Source organism: Sardina pilchardus, chromosome 20 (assembly GCF_963854185.1).
Source record: "Sardina pilchardus chromosome 20, fSarPil1.1, whole genome shotgun sequence".
NCBI lineage: Eukaryota > Metazoa > Chordata > Actinopteri > Clupeiformes > Clupeidae > Sardina > Sardina pilchardus.
The window spans coordinates 28,221,159-28,234,204 of NC_085013.1; the positions used below are offsets into that span (position 1 = coordinate 28,221,159).

Genomic DNA, 13,046 nt, shown 5'->3' on the forward strand with positions numbered 1-13,046 from the left:
TGGGGCAGAATATGTTGTATCTCTTTTGTGACCTGCTGAGAGGCTAAGAGCATTCGTATTGAGTAAAACAGAGAGCTTGATGATTAGATTTACTAAAGCTCTTCTTCTCTCTTCTCTGAGTTCCTTACAGACATCATCTGTGTGTAGGTTTGATGGTATGGTGGTGATAGTGTGTGTGAATATCTGTGTGTATGTTTGATGGTATGGTGGTGGTGATAGTGTATGTGTCTATGTATGTGAATATCTGTGTGTATGTTTGATGGTATGGTGGTGTGTGTATGTGTCTATGTATGTGAATATCTGTGTGTGTGTGTCATGCCAGACAAAGGAGTCTTGTGTCTGCACAAGGGTGGTTTCGGATGACAGCCCTTCAAAGCAGCTCGTGGAGAATAGACAAGGTAGGCAGGCTGGGGGTCAGAGTTGCTGGCAAGTGCAAACACACACACACACACACACACACACACACACACTGATTAGCAAGAGCCACAAGGTCTAGGGGGCAGCTGAACTCGGCTCCGCTCTCCAAAACCAACAATACTCTCAACAAACACACACACACACTCACACTCATACACACACACACACACACACTCCAGAAATGGCCTGTTCACACTTTTTTGTGGGGTACTATTGGGCCCTCTTGCCACAATGCCCCCCGCCCCCCCCCCACACACACACACACCCACCATGACTGTTTGAGGTTGTGGGGGTGCTTATTTTTGGTACGCTCACCTGTTCCAAAGCGCCTGTATGCTGGTTGGGGGGGCTGTCGGCATGGCTCAGATGGTTGGCACTGACACGGGTGGCTTAGAGGCACCCTATTTTAGCTGGGTAAAAAACCAGTGACATCAGCCCTGCCACCCTTGCCCTGCCAGATCCTGCCTTTCATGGTGGCCGTGCAGGGCTATTTCCAAAGAGACGCTGCTGCCAGGCTGTCATGACAGAGGAGTGGGGCTGCATGCCTTCCCCCAGGGCTCTCTAGATGGATCCATCATGCTACCTGCGCTGTAAATTACTGTCACAGGAGAAAGGTGCTCCATCTGGGCCTGACTGCAGCTGAATTAAGGCTCCATGGCACTCCAGGCAGGCTAACGGTGCTAGCATAAGGAGCTGGGCTAGCTAGCATGCAGTAGCCACAAAAGTTGTGGGTTCAATTCCCAGCGTCCACCATTGCGCCCTTAAGCAAGGTTCTTAACCCCTAGCTGCTTTGGGGATATTGTGATATAATTGCCTTATGCAAGTTGCTTTGGATAAACGTGTCAAACATGTAATAAATAAATGTAATTTATTTATGTAATAAATAAATGTAATAAACCAATGGCCAACATACAGTAGGGCCTCCCTGTTTTCACAAGGGACATATGTTAGTGCTCCTCAGTCCTCTGTGGAAGAGCAAATGTGGACTGGCACTATGAGTAAAAGAAGTGAATGTGTGTGTGTGTGTGTGTGTGTGTGTGTGTGTGTGTGCACTTGTCTCTGTGCCAGAGTGCCTTCTCTTGTGGCTGCTCTCACAGCATTGGCCGGGCGTGTGTCGTGTGTCTCTTGGCAGGAGTGATCTAGAGCCGAGCGCTGCTGGCCACATGAAGGGCCGGTTGCCGCCGGCGACGCTCCTGCAGCCCGGGTGGAAAACATGTGTTTGCTCTCGCGCTCTAATCCCACTCACCTGTTGGCCAGCGGAGCATGAGAGAGACCCTGGGGGAGGCCGCCGCAGCCAAACACATGCTTCACCCGCCCAGGAATCCCAACCCCCCCCTCTACGCGCCCCCCCCCCCCCCCCCCACCGCGCCAGGCATGAGAGAGCCGCGACCTTCAGCACTCTGACACACAAGCAGAGCTGCTCCGCAAAGTCCGCATGCTCGGCGGCGCGGCGCGGCCCGCTCAGACGACGGAGGGTGACGGAGGAGCTCATGGTCACTCTCTGGTCACAAGCTAACGAGAGACCTCAGCCGAGCTGGCATACCTCACACACACAACTGTGAGCATGTTCACATGCTGCTCCTCTCTACACACCACCAAGGTTTCCCCCTATGAATGTGTGAGACTGATGAATGGGACACAGCGTGTTTGTACAGCATATCCGAGAAGCCCATAGTAATTACATACATTTCAACTGACCTCTGTTGACCGTGCCTGCTGGACAGCCCCTATAGACGTGCTAGAGACTGAACCTACATGATCTGGGAAAGTAAACAACAGTCCTCGAGTATACTGTATCTTCTATTACCAGATCTGTCTCTGACTAATACGCCTCTACACCAAAGATCCTTCCCTGTGAAATATTTGGCGCATTGTTTTCCGTTTTGGTGAGCTCTGATGAGATGCATTTGTTTAGTCAAAAGATCTGCCTTCTCCACTCCCCATATCTAGTCTAAACCACACACACACACACACACACACACACACGGCAGCTCGTTGAGTGGAAAGGCTCTCAACTGGAAAAAGGATGGGGCCGCATTACATCTTTGTAATTTTGTTCCGATGTCTCCTTGAGGGGCCGATTGATCGTACGCTCACGTACTGTGGCGCGTGCAGGGGGACGGACAGGTCACCTTGCTATAGCAGGACGGATGGCCAGGGGAGAGTGGACCTGATTCAGGTTATGTCATTTGCAAAATGCACCAATTTATTGTGAGGTGTGCTTGAAAAATATTGGAGTAAAGAAAGCTGTTTAGGTTATGAAACCTTCACATGATTATTTGTGTTTTAATAAATATGTAGCAGACACGTAGGTTATTAGCGAACAGGTAGGTAGCATGAAATAGGGATATTTCCAGAGGCTTCAGGAAACACTACATCTTTTACAGTAATATTGTCTGATTGTGTGCTTGCAAGCATTGTCTATATGTTTTTGCGCTGCTATGCTATGGTATATGATTCCTCAATACCACTGACATTTTTGTAAAATCCCACCAAATTTCATAATTACTATTTTACTTTTTAATTCTTTCATTTTAATTGCTAATGAAAAATGAAATGAACTGGTTATAAGTATCAGCCAATGAAGACATGCTCAAATATCTTGTTAAAACTCAGTTTCATCTGCCAAGACATTGGCGATTCATTTGTGAACATCTTTCTGTTTTTTTTTTTTTTTGGTGGTCTCTTATTCCTCCAGATAATATATTTCCATTAATTTTTCATCAGCTCGTAATGTGATTACCCCCTCACTCTAGTCTCCAGCCCTCAGTCTGTCCACCTACCCAGCTCGGCGTGCGGCAGCGGAGATTCCATTACCTCGCTGTGCTTCATATACAGATCAACACTCACAATGTCGGAAACTTGCAGAACCGCTTCATATTATAGGGTTTAAATGGAGATGAGAAACGTGCCATCCGTGTACACAAGCGTGCATTTCAGAAGCTTCTAACCCTGGATATGATCATTTCTGTGGCATGTCTGTGAGCGCTAACTACTGTAACATGGCTGAAGTACAGAGGGCCATCATTCTGTCTGCAGTCTATACATACCTCCTGATGTTCTTCTAATGCCCAACAACATTTCTTGGTATGAGGAATTAAAGCACTGTAGTTTACAGTAAAAGCCACACTGGGATGACTTGAAGAAAAAGAAAATAAAGATGAAAATAAAAATTCAAAGGACAAAGCCAGTTGAAATGGAGAGCGCTTACGCCTATTCTTATCCTCTACCATTTTTTACGGCTCACACTGGGTTTTTCCTCTTGAGTTGAGCTGTGACTTGAATAAAAGTGGCCTTGATGGGCAAGTCACACGCAGAGAGGGAGTCGCTGCCCCAGAAAGAGGAAAAGAGTCAGTCAGCCAGCCAGGGCTCTGGGTCTCTAGAGACACCAGACCTGAACACAGGCAGGGGGAGGCTCGACTGACAACATAGATAGATAGAGACAGGTAGATGGATAGGTAGAGAGATAGATAGGTAGATATACGGAAAGATGGAAAAGATAGATAAATATATGGATAGATAGGTAGCTAGAAAGACAGATAGATAGACAGATAGATAAATAGATAGATAGATAGATAGATAGATAGATAGATAGATAGATACAAAGAAAGATAGAAAATGCTTGCAGACAGACAGAGAGAACAGGGGAAATCCACTAGAGAAGCATGTTCAATTGTCACGGAATTCCCAGATGGCACGACTTGGGGAAAAAAAGCCCCAACATCCACAGGAAGGGAGTTCGGAAATCATTCATCCAATCAATAAGCCAGAGAGGCCTGCGAGGGGCGGCAGCGTGAGCTTGGAGACGGAGCGCCGGAGCGCCAGAGCTTTCCCACTCGGAATACTGTTACACCTCGATTAGTGGGACGCACAGATTGACCTGTTCAGCATATTTCTGTCCCCTCAGCCAAACGCTGCATTATTTACCAGCAGCCGGCTCAGGCAGGGGAGGACCACATATAGGATAGGATAGGGGAACAGGCCAGCACCAACATACACACTCACCACACCATGAGCCCATGGCAGGCTGGAACTAGAATATTTACAACACACGCACACACACACACACACACACACACACAAGCACGCACACACACACACACACACACACACACACACACACACCCACACAAGCAGGTATACACACGCATACACACGCAAGCGCACACACACACACACACACACACACACAGGAAGGATATACGTATGTTCATATTTCTTACCTTCTTTCAGCATGCCAACTTTAAGACACTTCATGAAGCGACAGGCCTGGCAGGACTTGCGTCTCCGCTTGGTGATCTCACACTCATTTGTGGCTGGACAGCTGTACTCGATGTTACCTGCGGAGAGATCAAGGACAGGTGCGTCTATTCACTCTGTTACTGTAAAGGACAGGTGCGTCTATTCATTCTGTTTACCTTAAAGTACTTTTTGTCATAGTGCACATTTTAATTGATGTAAAAATTTTGGATTACAGTAAATGAAAATAAAAAAATCGGAAAGGTAAATGATTTCAATTACTGTAATTTAAAGATATACACACAGACTTCAAAACAATACCCTAACCATGATACACCCATGTCAAAAGTACAGCATAAAAATACAGATAATTGAATAGATTATTGAGAAATGGTTATTGAATGTGTGCATATTACAGTACAATAAAATCACACAAACATACAAAGTGGTACACTCGTCAAGCGTCTACAAAGACATGTATGTAAATAAAGTTTTGAGAAGAGCGAGACATCTGTGAAGAACATACTGTAGTGATCAGAAATAAGAACCAAACCGCATCTATCTCATCTATATCAATAAATAGTGTATGTGTGCATACTGTAATTTCATATTACAGTAATCTATCTATCTACAGTACATACTGTGGGATACTGAACACAAAGATGGAGGGGAGTGGTGTTACTGAGAGAGCTGAGTGAGAGGAGAAGAGAGGAGAAGAGAGGAGAGGAGAGGAGAGGAGAGGGATGGAGGGGAGAGGAGAGGAGAGGAGAAAGATGGAGGGGAGATGAGGTGAGAGGAGAGAGATGTAGGGGAGCAGTGTTGAACAGAGCTGAGTGAGAGGAGAGGAGGGGAGGAGAGGGGAGGAGGGGAGAGGAGAGGAGAGGAGAGGAAAAGGGAGGAGAGGAGAGGAGAGGAGAGGAGAGGATGTAGAGCAGGACGCTGTGGGCCCAGACACACAGGCTCAGGCTGCTCTTCCCATTCAGCTCGTCTGCATGTGTGCCATTAATTCCACACGGGGCCCCTGGGGATCCCACACTCCTCCGCAGAGTTCCCAGAGCCACGCTCCTCCTCCTCCTCCTCCTCCTCCTCCTCCTCCTCCTCCGCGCCGTCTACACCAACACCCACGCACCCACGGCCTGTTCTCCAACATACACTCACACACTCACCAAATCTATTTACATTACACTACATCGTACTGATACATTATTCACACCCAGCATTTGGACTCTAGATAGTCAGGAATAGCAAATTCAGTATCAAAATAAATAAAACTTTTTTTGGTGCTGCTAACAATGGTGACGGTTGTAACCAAGTTTGTTTTCCTAAAGGCCAGGTGGTGCACAGGAACTTCAATTAGGGTAAAGAATGATGGCAAATAAGCTCCTGAATTCTGAGTCGCAAGGGTGATTAAAATGTGTGTGTGCGTGCTTGTGTGTGTGCATATGTGTGTGTGCAGATATGTGTGTGTGTGTGTGTATGTGTGTGTGTGTGTGTGTGTGTGTGTGTGTGTGTGTGTGTGTGTGTGTGTGCGCGTGTGTGTGCGTGTGTGTATTCCATATAATATATTTGTAAATGACTTCTTCACAAATTAGATTTGCAGTCTATTTTTCTGGCACAAATGAAAGAGTACCAGCCTTTGCAATTATGGCAACATTATTGTACAGCTCGAGTGTTATGTCCCAAGATGTCTTAAATAATTAGAAATTCCCTCCCATTATCTGGGTTATTTGAATCAGTATGCCAACTAACTCCTCTCTCTGGCGCCGGGTTTTGGGGGATTAATACAGCAGAAAAGATAATGTTGATAAAGTGTGATAGAACCTCTTCCTGTTATTGTGTTTCACATACATTTATCATTTATGTAGCGTTCGTCAAGCAGCTGCTGCGCAACACAATCTAAATGATGTGCTACTTAGCAGTGATTGCTTTGATTTGATACCTAAATAAAATTTATACTTCCAATTGTAATATGCTGTGAATACAAAATCATGTAAAAAATAAACTGAGGAGGGAACTAAGGATTTGTTCTTCTTAACATTACATTACATTACATTTGGCTGACACCTTCTAACCAAAGTGACCCCCAACAAGGGAACCAATCAAGGGAGAGTGTGATTAAGCACAGTAAGTGCAGCAGTGAGCGCTTCTCCCATGCAGCCAAGGGCCAGTGTGTTCCACCAACAGGAACAACAGAACTGGTAGTGTGTTCCACCAACAGGAACAACAGAACTGGTAGTGTGTTCCACCAACAGGAACAACAGAACTGGTAGTGTGTTCCACCAACAGGAACAACAGAACTGGTAGTGTGTTCCACCAACAGGAACAACGGAACAACAGAACTGGTAGTGTGTTCCACCAACGGGAACAACAGAACAACAGAACAGTAATATTTTGACACTTTAACTACATGCAAGCTAACATCTCAAAGTAGCTGGTGTCATATTGATGTGCTGATGCAATGTGAAACCTTACACATAAGCACATAAAAAAGTGTATAAAACCCTGAACCCCACCACACACACACACACACACACACACACATACACACACACACACACACACACACACACACACACACACACACACACACACACACACAGTTGATGACAATACGGAGGGCCATGCAAAGTATTTTTTGAAGGCGGCCTGATGGTAAACAGAAGAAGATTTGGAGCATAGGATAATTGAAACAAACACACGCCCCCCCACTGGTGTACGGTCCATCCAGTCATCCCATTAAACCCAACATTTCTAATCTCATTTACTCTGGTATCAAAGGTTATTTTATTTAACATAAATAGAAACTGGAAAAAGAAAGGTTGTTTCCTTATACACTTCCTTTCTCAGTATTTATATGTCAATTTCTTATATGGCTTTTCAGGACCTGTGCCAGTAGACCGGGGCGTATTGGAGAAGTCAGGTTCTGTAAGTAAATTACAGTAAAATGGCAGGTATTCCTCCTGAAAATCTAAACTGACTTTTACAGGCTTACTGTCAAGGTCTATTACTTCATATACCAATAAGAAGAGTAGGAGGGGTTCGCTGGGTTCTCCAGCAATTTCACACTTTTTCACACACACACACACACACACACACACACACACACACACACACACACACACACACACACACACACACACACTATATATATATATTTATATACAGTAATATTTGATTGGTAGAGCCAAATAACATGTTTAGCCTAAAGAACTAGAAAGACTAGAGGAGTGAGGATAGGCTTAACTGAATGATGGTGGGACTTATTTGACATCTGAAATCATGCAGAAATGAAACAGTAAAAACAGATCAGTTTGTATATCTCTCAGTCTCTCACCATGTGTCCCCTGCAGAAAAGATGCATATCAAAAATGCAAGGCCAGGGCATGTGTGTAACTAAGGTCAGTTCTCTGATGGTTCAAAGCTTTCTCAAAGTGTACGATCCCATTTTTCTTTAATTCTCCTCCTTATAGCTCACTAGAGCATCACCTGGGTTGGCTAGATGGAATGGAACACCAGAATGAGGTGAATGGAATTGTGATATCAAAATAATTCCAACGGCAGATTAATTTACATCACTGACACATTACCATCTTACTTAGTTAGATGTGCTCTAACTTGTGTCCACTCGTTTGGTGAAATGTGCTCTAACTTGTGTCCACTCGTTTGGTGAGATGTGCTCTAACTTGTGTCCACTCGTTTGGTGGGATGTGCTCTAACTTGTGTCCACTCGTTTGGTGGGATGTGCTCTAACTTGTGTCCACTCGTTTGGTGAAATGTGCTAATTGGTGTCCACTCGTTTGGTGAGATGTGCTCTAACTTGAGTCCACTCGTTTGGTGGGATGTGCTCTAACTTGTGTCCACTCGTTTGGTGAAATGTGCTAATTGGTGTCCACTCGTTTGGTGAGATGTGCTCTAACTTGTGTCCACTCGTTTGGTGGGATGTGCTCTAACTTGTGTCCACTCGTTTGGTGAAATGTGCTAATTGGTGTCCACTCGTTTGGTGAGATGTGCTCTAACTTGTGTCCACTCGTTTGGTGGGAGGTGCTGTGAGGGTAAGTGCTCCAGGAGGAGATGACAAGAGTGCCCTGAAGGTACAGCACAGTAGATGGGGCCCTCTGCTCTGAGAGCATCTGGAGCACAATGGCCGAGGAGGTGCAAGCTTGTATTAGAGAGAAGAGCTAGACGCGTACAGACCCAGACGTCACTCTGCATTAGTGACCTGAATTTGATTTAGTCAGCCGTGGGTAGCCGGTGAGGAGGTCAGTCAAAGTGACGTGCCCTTTTAGGTTGATTGAAATCCAGGTGAGCCTCAGTGGTTTCATTGGGCAGTCACAAGTGGGTAAATTAATTCAAACAACTGAGTTTGATTTCTTTAGATATGGCAGTACCGATATATGGTGGCTATATTGATTACATGTCTAGCTCCCAAAGAGTCATATACTGTAAAGGCAAAGGGAGAAAGATTCAGAGGACACTATTATTAACCAAAACACCATGTTTGGGGAAATAAGGTTATTTGCTGTCTACTCCAGAGTCAGATGAGAAGATTAACAGTCTTCTCTTCTCTATGCATCCAGTAACCCTCTTAGCCTAGCTTAGCATAAGTCACTGCTAGTGAGTTATACCAATTAGCCTATAGCTTATGGAAATAAGATGTCTAATCATTGTTTAACAATATTGTCTCTGTGATTCAGATTTGTGAAAGGTTGTTGATATACGAATTCACGAGCCAATCAAATTACACCCCTCCCTTCAGTACGCCTGAAGAACCGTGCTGATTGGTGGGAAAAGCTCATGCCTTAGGCTAGGCCACTATGCTCAGAGCCAAGGGTGTGTGCGTAGGCCTACAAACACCAGTTTACTGAAGAAACGCTGGGACTGGGAAGAGCAATTTGCTGATTTTTTGAAGACGTTTGTGGGGTTCTGGGCTGTACCAACCTTAAGAGTTGTCTTAAATTAAAAGGGTGCTATAGTCACGTCCACACACGTGTGATCAAATTGTAGCCACTACAACACCCACAAATCTCATTCTCCCACTTAACTATACTTGTACAAATATACAAATACAATCTGAACACATCCATGCTGTCATATATACTTATACCCCCTTCAAACAGAACTGCACTAAATGCGGCAAGTCTCCGTATGTGGTAGTGATGCAGTAATACGTCACTTTTCGAGCAGTTGGTTCTCTGACATCACAAGACATTGGCCCGACCATATGTTGAGATACTGAACTGAGTCAGCTGCAGCGCCTGCTATACTGTAGATGAAATGTCACAGTATTGGGTGTGCCTCTAAAAACAGCGCGAGCAATGTTTGAACCTGTACATCACAAGGTAACAATGCAAGCATCACTGGCAGCTGAACTTTGATTGGCTGTTAAACATGCAGCCGTCATTGGCAGCTGAACTTTTATTGGCTGTTGATGACCAGTTTATTCAGTGAGCCAAATCGAACTTGGGGAGTTCTGGGAAATGTAGGCGCGTATTATGTAAGCATACCAAATATCAACATTTCAGTTAAAGCAGTTCTTGAGATTTTGAACTCCATCATTAGCCGTTAGCATAACCCCTTTACTGACAACATTTCATGAAATCTGGCATGCATCCCAGGAATGTGGCAGGGATCATGTATCTCAAATTCTTTAACGTTTGAACCTGTTCGTCACAAAGTATTGCACAGCCAAGCGCTGAATTTCACTCACTAGGTACTCATTCTGTGGCTGGTTGCTGCTCCACAAATGAGCTTAGGTGATAGGCCTCCCAATGGCACAACAGTTGTCGAGTTTTTCACAAAAAAAAAAAAACGTTTTGGGCCGAACCAACCAGAGGAGGGGTAACACAAGGGACAAGCCCACCCGCGGCAGAAAGCCCTCTGTTATCAGGAAGGGGGAAAAAAACGGCGCTACTTTCGACTGAAAGTGTTAAATCAATTCTGATACTCTGAGGACACGTTTTGCCGATGGATTAAAAGGCACATCAGTCGTGAGTGACAGATGGGATTCTGTGTGTGAAGAAAACAAAACAGCGCATGACAGATAGTGCCTCATATGTTTAAACCAACTGACAATTCCAGCCTCTCAAGACACTCTCTGATCAGGAGAGGAGCAGGAATGCTACTACGCCTCCCCGTTATTGGTGCTTCTTTAACATAGTGTGGCCCTTGTTCCTCCCTTATTAAGCTCATTAGTCGCTTGTTTTCCTCTTTAAAGGCTTTTTGTCTGAATAAAATGATCCCCTCGTCACTTGACTAGTCAGTCAGCGTGCGTTGTCTTTCACTTTCATCCTCACGCAGCAGAGACACACACGCCCTGGCAGCGAGCATCACCTCCAGCACCCTGGGAAAACCCGGCCAGCGCAGATTATTATGCCATTAAACCAGCGGCCGTCCTTTCAAAGGAATGGATGGATCTGCTCAATCTGAAGAATGTCCTTAGCTTGTTCTGCCTCCCTCCTCATCCTCCTCTTCATCTTCTAGCCGTCCTTGTTATGTCTTTCTGTCATTCTCTTATTCCTTTCTCCCCCCCTCATCCCTTCTTCCATCCCTCCGCTGAAATTACCCGGTGACGCGTGCCTGCGTTTCTAATTGGCATGGCTATCCCCGGAGACACCCCCCTCCTCTTGTCCTAATGAAAAGCCTCGGCCTTAATTACACTTTCCAAACGCTGATTGTTATTGACAAAACTCCTGTGGCTTGGACAAACGGCACAAGATTAGGTCCATTACAGGCAGCCCTCTGAGAAAGAGGGAAAAAAAGAGAAAGAGGCGGAACACATGAGGGTTGGGAGGGTGAGACATGGAAGGGGGCTCTCAAACTGACAATGTAAAGTGAGGACGAGGAAGAAAGAGAGATACAGAGAGAGAGAGAGAGAGAAATGATAGTCAAGTTTTTCTTTTCTTTCATCTATCTGCTCTCTTAATTATTCAGGCAATTGCTTCTCTTAAGAGACGGCTCTTCTGCTCTCCTTTGTTACAGCCTTCGAGTGGCCAGTCGATGTGTTTAACGAGAGAACAAAAGCTGACCTCTAAATATGTGGCGTGGGGGGCATGTCCATCCTTTGTCAACAGCACAGGCGGCTGCAAACAGCAGCGGTTGGACTAAAGCCTTTGTTTGACAGCAAAAAGTGGTACATAGACTGTTTAAAGCTGATACATGGAGGGGTGGAAGATCAACACCTAGACAGTGCTATTTGGACACCTGCGTTCTGTCCAAACCAAAAATGCTTCTAACTATTTGTCAGATGTTTAAATCCACAGTTTAATCAGTCTAGAACAGGTGGATTTTCCTGAGATAAAAATAGAACGCCACATATTTCTGCCTCTCTCACCCATCAGCCCTCATCATTACGCAAACACAAATCCTAAAATGTTTCTTTACAACTTCATCATGTGCATACACATAGTCAAGGGCGTTATATATGTTTTTTCCCCCACTACCAATATAACAACAAAACAATTATATTCAAAACATCTCATCTGGTTATGAGAGTTTGAGTTTACCAACTACACTAATGTCAATTGTTTGGTACACCTAGAAGGTCCGGTGAGAACATAGAGCAGTAAGCACCACTATTAATGAACGGACACTCTCCCACAGACGAGACCTCTAACCACTTGGTTCAGATGGGGTCAGTTCAGTGGTCCATTCTAATGGAAGTGTGACAACAATCTGAGGAACTCAGTGCAGCCATGTTATCTCCAGCATGGGCTTTTATCTAGTCGGCGTGGTAACCCTTACATCAGATACGGTAATCCTATATGCATTTCTGATGATCACATGAATCGATCATGCTGATGATGTCATTAGCTGGCGCCACAAACTGACTCAGGTCTCTCTCTCTCTCTCTCTCTCTCTCTCTCTCTCTCTCTCTCTCTCTCTCTCTCTGTGTCCACGCGCTTAGCTAAGGCATGTCTGCCTAATGATCTCCTAATGCATTTCCGGGCTGCATTAGGTGGCATAGTTCACCCCCACTGTTGATTGTGGCAGAATGCGGAAATGATGGGACAGTGCATTCCATTACAACGACTGCTTCTACTAACACTCATGCTAATGCTAACTGTTTTTACAACCAAGTCAGTACTTTTGAGTTATATTTCACTTGTATAATAGTCTGACTGGAATAATCAAAGACACGTGTGACACAATTAGATGAAGTCATAAGTTATGAACTGTGCAGAGTGATTTAGGTGTAAGAGTAAATATTTGTGTGTGTGTGTGTGTGTGTGTGTGTGTGTGTTTTCAAGGGGTGAAAAAGATAAAGATACACTGTAACATGCAATATGATCTAATGAGGTGTAGCAGAGAAACAATCATGACCCAGAGTGAGTCAGTCTGTTCCAGTGGCAATAGGGAGAGATCGGTGTGTGTGTATGTGCCTGTGAATGCAT

The 13,046-nt window shown here is 44.9% G+C and overlaps 1 protein-coding gene across 1 annotated transcript in view; it reads right to left on the minus strand.

Moving 5' to 3' along the window:
- Positions 1–13,046, minus strand: part of esrrb (estrogen-related receptor beta) — a 48,044-nt gene that overhangs the window by 18,571 nt on the left and 16,427 nt on the right. Inside the window, exon 4 of the mRNA XM_062522645.1 lies at positions 4,641–4,757. Coding sequence (XP_062378629.1) covers positions 4,641–4,757 — 117 coding nt within the window. The remainder of the gene's footprint in view (positions 1–4,640; positions 4,758–13,046) is intronic.